At 33.2% G+C, this 8780-nt stretch overlaps 1 protein-coding gene across 1 annotated transcript; it reads left to right on the forward strand.

Annotated features, from left to right (window-relative positions):
• Positions 1–6767: 6767 nt before the first annotated feature.
• On the forward strand, positions 6768–7637 carry LOC107808807 (uncharacterized). Its single transcript, XM_016633678.2, has one exon. The coding sequence runs from the start codon at positions 6821–6823 to the stop codon at positions 7388–7390; it is 570 nt and encodes a 189-aa protein (XP_016489164.1). The 5' UTR covers positions 6768–6820; the 3' UTR covers positions 7391–7637.
• Positions 7638–8780: the final 1143 nt, after the last annotated feature.

An 8780-nucleotide genomic window follows, 5' to 3' on the forward strand; every position in this document is an offset into this window, starting at 1 on the left:
ACTACACTGAATAACCAACCAAATCATAGAAAGCACATCTACTTAACGCAATAAGGCTATTCAACAGCAGATCTATAGAAAGCTTCAATTTCATTCTCATTTCAGCTGAAATTCTACATGATGCTGAGGTTCAGAACATGTACCTGTATTTTGAAGTGAAGTAAGAAGAAGAAAAGGTCAGCAATAGCAATTGTAACAGCCAGTGGTAACCAACAGTCACGGGTAGCAACAATCAGGAACAATTTTGGACCAAAATCACTTCAAAACCAAGAGATTCAACATAGAACACAACCCAGAACCTAGCACCCTATGGCTGACCCAAAAAAGGCTCGAAATCAATCCAGTGACACTCCAGAAGCTTCAGCAAACAAACCACAACAGAGTGAGAATCAATGGAACAGTAGCATTGTTGATTTTTTTTTTTGAGATTCGAATCCTATATCAGATCCGGAAATAAAACTATTGAGGGGAAATTTTAGTTCCAAAAAAGAGACCCCTCAACAAGGCAAAATGCTTGCCTTTTATAGGCACTTAATCAAATTTCCTTTCCTCTTAGTCCCTCCCTCAAATTAAGTTTTACCCCCTCATTTATTAACTTGTCATGCAAGTAAACACTACTATTCTTTACGAATTACCTAGAAGCCCCCATCTAGAAGTTCCTAGGGGATTCTATATTATTGAAATCCCTAAACTAACCATATACTATACTGATTTTTACAACTTAACTAAACTTGACCTGAACATTAAACTCTGCCTGATATTCTTAAACTGAACCAAAGTTATAAACTAATGAAAGCAATTAATAAAAACTAATCAAGCATTTGCAATTAACAACTAGCAATCCCAACACTGAATATATGAACCCAAATAACAAATATCGAACAGGAATCAACTGATTTTAACTAAACACCGTCGATAACTAAAAAGCAGAAAGGATTCGGAAACAATTAAAACCAAGAAAGAAACGGAAATTAACTTCTAAACCTTATTTAATGACATGCAAAACTAAATAACAAAACACAAAAAAAGGACTCACTAAAATCCGGCCAGTGGTTGCTTCTCTAAATTCCCCGAAATTTCTGACCTGTAACATCCCTAACCATGTGTTTCCATAAGAAAACACCTGGTTAGGGTTGTTAGGGTCCGAAATCATGGAGATCTTGCCTTAGGGTTTTGGTCGGAAACCTTCGATTTGATATTCGAGCTTTTCCAGACAGATTCGAGAGACAAGGCCATGGGGTTGGGTAGAGGAGGCCCAGGCGGTCACATGGTGTTAATTTGGTGGTGATTGGGTTACTTTGTGTTTTGGCCGGAAACCTTTAATCGAAGATTCGACGAGCTAGGGCTGAATTTGAAGGAAACGGGTGGTGGATTCATGACGAGGGAGAAAAGGAGGTTTCGTGGTGTTATTTTGGTGGTCGATGGCGTAAGTGGTGTTCGCCGGCGGTGGGATTCCGGCGAAGTAGCAGAGGGTACGAGGAAGATGAACAATGTTTTTTAGGGTTTGGGAAATTTTCGGATAATTATATCAAAATGGGGAAGGGGGTTCCCGTCAGATCAGAAGCTTTAATAGCCAGGATTTACTGTCCTCCAAACGACGTCGTTTGGAGGATTAATGAATTGGACCGGTGGGAAGGACTTGGACTGGGTCGAACTATATTGGGTATTTGGGCCTGAGTGAAATGAATTGGCATGGCCCAAATGTGGGCAGCCCTTTCTCTATTTCTTTTTGTTTTCTTTTCCTTTTCATTTGTTTCTTTTATCTATATTTTTTGTATATTTTTGTATTTTTTTCTGATTTTATAAAATTGCAACAATTAAAAATAAAGTCCTAATATCTCACTAATTGATTTCTAAAATTATTTTAAAAACTATTTCGGGACGAATTCACAATTAAACGATTAAAAATGCAAAAGTGAACTATTTTTGTTATTTTCTTCATATTTTGTCCTAAAACAAATTAACCCCTAATAAATACTAAAAATATGAAATTAAATCCTAAATGCAAATACATATTTTTGTATTTTCATATGAATTAGAATGCACATATAAATGCGACAATTAGTAGAAAATGTCACCAAAATTCCCTAAAATTATAAAATAATAAAGAAATTGTTTTGTTTGAATTTCTGGGAATAATTTGCTTTTGGGCAAAAATCACATGCTCACAGCTGCCCCTCTTTGCTCGGAAACATGAAAAGTTTTCGGGCAAAGATAAGTGAGCAAATATGGGCGATTTTTGCCCGTTTGAATATTCCGTGTGAAGAATTTTTTGAAAGAGTTGACTGCACCCTGCTTTGGAAGCTGCCTACATATCTTGGGCTAAACAGGAATCAGGTCAGTGTAGTTCAGGAGTGTCTGGTAGTTGGGACTACCAGGAACTGTGGTTTTACTGCGATTCCTGTTGCTACTGCTTGCTGACCTTCCTTATTACACCATGGCAAAATAAAAGGAGCTAAACTAAACTATCACCTATGAATTACAAAATCCAATCTAAATTCTTCAAACTTGTTGTTGTACTTCCTCGCTGCCTTGTTGTCTTGTGTTTTCTTGGTAAAATCCCTTGTTGCCATTGCAAACTACAAACTGAGGTGTTGCTCCTTTCTTCAAATTGCTGAACTTGAATGTATTCCCTTATTGTACGGGTGGGCTCCCGATTACTGAAACTTGAACCGTATGTATTCCTCTGTTATCCAGGCGGGCTCCTGATTTCACAAAATGAACCAAACAAAGAAAACTTTCTGCCCCAGTTTGGAAAACTGGGTACATGTTACCATATACTAATAAGAATTGAAAACTAAAACTTGAATTGCGATAAGAATGAAGTGTAACTTTAAAATTTAAAGACTGAAATGTATTCCTCTGTTATAGGGGCGTGTTCCCCACTTCGAAACTTAAAATTTAAAAACTGAAATGTATTCCCTTGTTATAGGGGCGGGCTCCCCACTTCAAAACTTAAAATTTAAAAACTGAAATGTATTCCCTTGTTATAGGGGCGGGCTCCCCACTTCAAAACTTAAAACATGCATATTTTTGTATTTTCATATGAATTAGAATGCACAACATTGAAGTGTAATTTTACCTATTTTGTTTTTCAGGTGATGTATTGATATGTTTTTAGCAGATTGTGATAGTTTTTATTTTTGATTCCTATTTTGTCTCTAATCGGAATTGAGAAAACAAGTTTGTCCCGGTATTAGAGTTTCTGATATCAATTATTTTCTATTTCAATAAAAGGAATTAGTATATGATAAACTTTCAATTGTCCAAAGTAGTATGTCAATGAAACTGAAGCTTGCAAAATTTCGTCCTCTTGTGAATTCTTTCTCCTTTTTGATGATGTTGTGTGTTAAATTTATTGGATAAGCTTTTTAGGAAATGAACAATTCTTTTTAGATTTTATGAAATTTTAGCATAGCCTTGATGATTTTGAGAAAGGAAAGATATAGATTTAGAGTGAAAGCATTAAAATATAATTTTTGAAAGCTGGTGAAGAAAAGTTACATAGTTTTTTGATATATTAAATGAACAAAGAAAAAGGTATAATTAAAATTTATGTGCATATTTAAAGAGATAATTTTTTTTGAAGTTCATCTCTCTCTTTCATATTTCTTAAAAAATACAAATATCGTTTCACCTTTATGGCAATTATATAAAATCATTCCCTGACAAACAAAAAGTACACAAAGTGATGAAAAGTTAGAAAGATAAAAGTAAATACATAATAAAATCTAATCTATTTGGATTATAAAATAACTAAATATCTTTAATATTAAAGCATTAAAAAAATTACTTCATAAATCGATAAGGTATTTTATAATTACCGCGCGAAGTGCGGATCAATTCACTAGTTCAACAATAAGACAAATTCTTGTGTTTAGTTATTTACCCATTCAATCTAAAGTAAATTTTAATTGATTTTAAAATTTTAAATATTAATATTTCTTGGTTTAAATAAGGAAAGAGTTAATAACGAAAACTTTAGTTGATTTCAAATTCCTATATATTATGAAAATAACTAAATAACTATTTTTCAGTAATTTTTTAAGATAAAACGGATGAACGATATTTCGCTAAGGGACTTCGTGCTTTTTATATATTTTTAAAAGATAAAAATTATAATTTACTTTTAGATATTTGTGTTTGCAGAATTATTAGTGTTTTTGACTCTTAGCAACTACTTTTCTCTCTTATATTCTTAAATGTTTTCTTATTTAATTATTGTATTTATTGAGTGTAATTTTTAAATATTATACTAAAAGGTTGACAAATGGAAAAATATTATTTTAGTAGAAAAGTAGTTTAACTATAACATGGAAATGTATTAGGCTTAAAATTGAAAGCATTCTTCGACAGATTAACATTCATATGTTCAAGTATTTTAAATTGAGACCATTTGATCGTTTATTCGTGAAACTTGTTGCATATATTTATAATTTTGTTACATACTCTAAAAGAAAACAAATTCTATAATGTAAATATAAATTAGGATTTTTTACACAATTAATTAAGGAAAGATTTAAAAGTAAACCATACATTAATTTTCATGTCCTAAAATTCGAAAATTACTTTACGTTTCGGGTTCAAATTCGACATCCACGCAAAATTTATGAAGTATAAAAGGGAAGTCCAATGTACTAAGCTCTCATTATGTGCGGGATTGGGGGAAGGGTCAGATCACAAGGGTCTATTGTACGCAGCTTTACCCTGCATTTTTGCAAGAGGCAGTTTTCATGGCTTGAACCCGTAACCTTCTGATCACATGACAACAACTTTAAAGTATAAAAAGATAAAATAGAAAAATATTCCGACATGGGGCATTGAGGATATTAAGGCAAGATGTAATAGATTAGGAGACACAAGCTTTTGTTTGTAACAAAAACTCCAAATTGAAGGACAATCCCACCATTGCTTTTTCACATGGATAACACTAGTTGATTCTAGTTCTTGCCGGGTCCGTGAGTTTTATTCTCAAAATTCCAAGCTAAGATAATGATATTCATGCATGCACACAAACACATTGCAAAATCATTAACATTTTTACATTTTGAAAAGCATACTTGTTTGTTGGAATCTTTCAAGAATTCACATCATAGGTAAAGTCGTTAATCTTTGATTAAGTTCAAAGGGATATTATGTGTATATTTTTTCTTTATTTCCAATTTAGTGCCCCGTACTCGCTTTAGAGGCTCTGAACCTGAATTAGTGTTAAAAATTTTCAATTTGGAGTTAAAGCGGCTCTATTTTAAAGATTTGAATCTGAAACCTTTGATTAATGATAAAGGAATAACTTTATACCTATTACAACCTTAGATAATAATGTATCAAGAACTCAAGGACTATCTTCTCATTCCACTTCGTTGAAATTTAGTTTAAAATGTAATTAGATCCAAATTCCTTTCTAAAAGTTTTTCTTCGTTTCAGATTTTGAAAAGTAAACCAAATTAAAAATGAAAAAGACATATAGAACTGGTCTACACCATAGATAGTGACAGATCAACTTAATCGTTGAGTATTATCTGAGTTTATTAGTCATATACATTGGATATTTAAAAAAGCCGGAAAACACTAGTAATTTGCAAATTAAAATCAAGTCAAACCTTATTAAAAATATTTTCCAATGCCTATCCTATTGTACTATCTTAAGGTTAAAAGCTTTTTAATTTTTGCAATTGCCCGAATTATAATAAAGATTGACTAATTAAGATGTTTAAAAAGAAGTAGTTTAAAGCATGAAAACTAACAGCAGTCAGACTTCTCTATAACGGCATCTTCATATGACAATCATTTATTATAAAAATCAACAAAAATTTCAGGCCGATTATTATGTTGTGTTATAATATATGTCTTTCTCTAACAACACTTCACTATAACAGCCAAATAATATCAGAACAAACGAGGTTGTTATAGAGAGGTTTGACTATACAGAATGTTACTTAGATGTTTATGTTTCAAATTGCAATAACTCTGAGCAAAAGTAGGGTATGCCTAGTGGTTTGGGGGGGGGGTGAGAGTGACCCCATAGACTAAAGTATTTTCCAAGGCGTGATTGATGGGCAATAAAATTCCAAGATTTCTTATTTCACACTCTTTTGGAAGAGTCCTAATTAACATTTTTGGCCAATTCTTGGATGGAACATGGGCTAGAAGAGTGAATGTCCCCACAGAAAACAAATGCATACCCCCCTTATCTTTTTCTTTTAGTCACTCTAAAGTTTCAACTACCACCTAGTAAAGCAAAGCTACACATTGAATAAAAATTAAGTCCAATATTTCAGCAACCAAAATTCACCATTCTTTACTCCTTTAAACTTTTCTTTCCTATATATAATTTCTTAAAATCCAACTTCATTTTTTATTTTATTATTTATTTTGGAGGTATTTGGATCAATTTGTGGCACCTTGACTATTTTTAATTAAGAAATACTCTCTATTTCAAGTTACGTGAACTTATTTTCTTTTTAATTCGTGCAAAAAAAGAAAGGCCTCTTTTCATATTTGAAATAAATTTACCTTTGCGCAAGAATTTATAGTCACACAAAATATAACACCATAAATTTAAAAGCCTTCTTTTTTTTCTTTTTTAAATTATGTGCCCAATTAAATAGGTTCGCGTAAATTAAAACGGAACGAATATATTGGATAATTCTATTCATCATATTTAGGCAAATAGAAAAATTACATAATTTTTTTAAATCTCTAAGAGGCTGCTCACTTCACTTACCGTTGGATCAATCTCTCTCCAACCATATTATAAATAACTGCAAGAACCTTCATTTTCAATTCAAGCACACACCTAAAATCAGAGCCAAAAAAGGCCATGGACTGGTATTCTTGGCTATGCAAAACAGGGTTAGAGCCCTCTCTAGTTTATGAATATGGCCTAGCTTTTGCTCATAATGAGCTCCAATACGAAGACATCACTTACTTCAACCATGAATTTCTCCAAAGCATAGGAATTTCTATAGGTAAACACAGGCTAGAAATTCTCAAACTTGCCAAGAAAGAAAGAGGAGCCATACCAAATTCCATGTCAAGATTTCTCCAACTGATTAACCGTACAAAGAGGCGTTTGTCCAAGTATATAAGGAATTTGGGTTATAGAGAGGAATTAGCTCTTGCTTTAGTCCCAAAAAGAAATTGCAGTTCGAGATGGAAAAATGGTATGTTGAAGAGGAACAAGAGAGTGGCTGCAGCTAAGCAGACAACGTTGTTGCTAACAAATGGGAGTCCTGTTTTCATGTCTGATTCAAGAATGAACGGTTTTTTAAGTCCGATGTTGTATGATGATTTCCCTGCTGATGAAAAGATGGGGGCAGATTATTGGACATCCTCTGCAGTTGAAGAGATCAGGTGGGATGAAATGTTTCAGAATATGAAACCAACTTAAATTTCTCTAATTTTTTTTATGAAAATTATAATGGTGAAAGATGGATTTTTTTGGGTTCTTACTTCTTACACCAATTTCCTTTACTTTATTGGGATTTCTGTAATATGGAGTTTGGGTGATTTTAGTTAGGAAGTTTGCTTAGTAATTTTATCTTTGTGGTGTGCAGAAGGAGAAAGCCACCCATGGATGATTAGTGTGTGTGTGTATCAATGAGATTATTTCCATGATTTTACATGTTTTATTACCATTATTGTTTTATTTTATGCAAAGATCCGAAGGTAGTTATGACGATGGGACATTCCTAGTTATATTAACTGTTATATTTCCATATGCAGAACCCATTATAGCACACTATAATTTTTTTGTTTGTGGATAATTTAATGAAATTCATAATAGCTATAATCGTGAAATTGTGTTATTCTATAATTGTCACGAGGAAGATATATAAATGGGGCATAGTTTGGATAATCTTAGGTGTTCACTGGGTAAGATTAGGTGTCTAAATGAAAAATCGTATTAAATTTATGATACAATAGATGTTTCTGGCCTATATATGATATATATAATATATCTAAGAGAGTTTAGCTTGTAGCACATCACTTTACACCACTGACTCCACACACTCAACTACAATCCACCCCCCACAGTTCCTCACCCATCACTCCAGTTGTCGGTGCGGAACTACTCCACCCATTATCAACAAGCGAAATCCTTTCAGCCGTTAATTCTTTTAAACCCTTCAAAGAACCCAGGCCCGATGGACTACACCTTTTCTTCTATCAACATTACTGGACGGATGTGGGATCGAAAGTCAATGCTTTCTGTCAACAAATATTCTCAACTTTTCAAATTCCTGAATCCATTAACCAGACTTATGTGTGTCTCATTCCAAAAGTTCGCAATGCGTCCATGATTACTCAATATAGCCCTATTGGCCTGTGCTCCACAATCTATAAAATTATTACTAAGCTTTTAGTATTAAACCTCTATTGCCTACACTTATCAGCCCTACCCAATCTAGCTTCCAACAACACAGACGAGCGGTTGATAATGCTATCATTGTACAGAAAATTCTCCATCACTTTCAGAAGAAATTAGATAAAACTAGTCTCATGCTTCTTAAGTTGGATCTAGAAAAAGCTTTCGACCGACTAGAATGGTCTTTTGTTCGACAAGCTCTCCAATACTTCAACTTTCCCTCTCCCATCATTCAATTAATTATGTCATGTGTCACTACTTCCTCCCTTTCCATCCTTATCAATGGTACTCGCACCCCTTTCTTTTCACCTTCACGTGGCATTCGACAGGAAAACCCCTTGTCCCCTTACCTTTTCATAGTATTACTTACTCGTAAAATCGAAATGGTTGTTGACTATCAACTTTGGAAACC

Source organism: Nicotiana tabacum, chromosome 6, assembly GCF_000715075.1.
Source record: "Nicotiana tabacum cultivar K326 chromosome 6, ASM71507v2, whole genome shotgun sequence".
In the NCBI taxonomy this organism is placed as follows: domain Eukaryota; kingdom Viridiplantae; phylum Streptophyta; class Magnoliopsida; order Solanales; family Solanaceae; genus Nicotiana; species Nicotiana tabacum.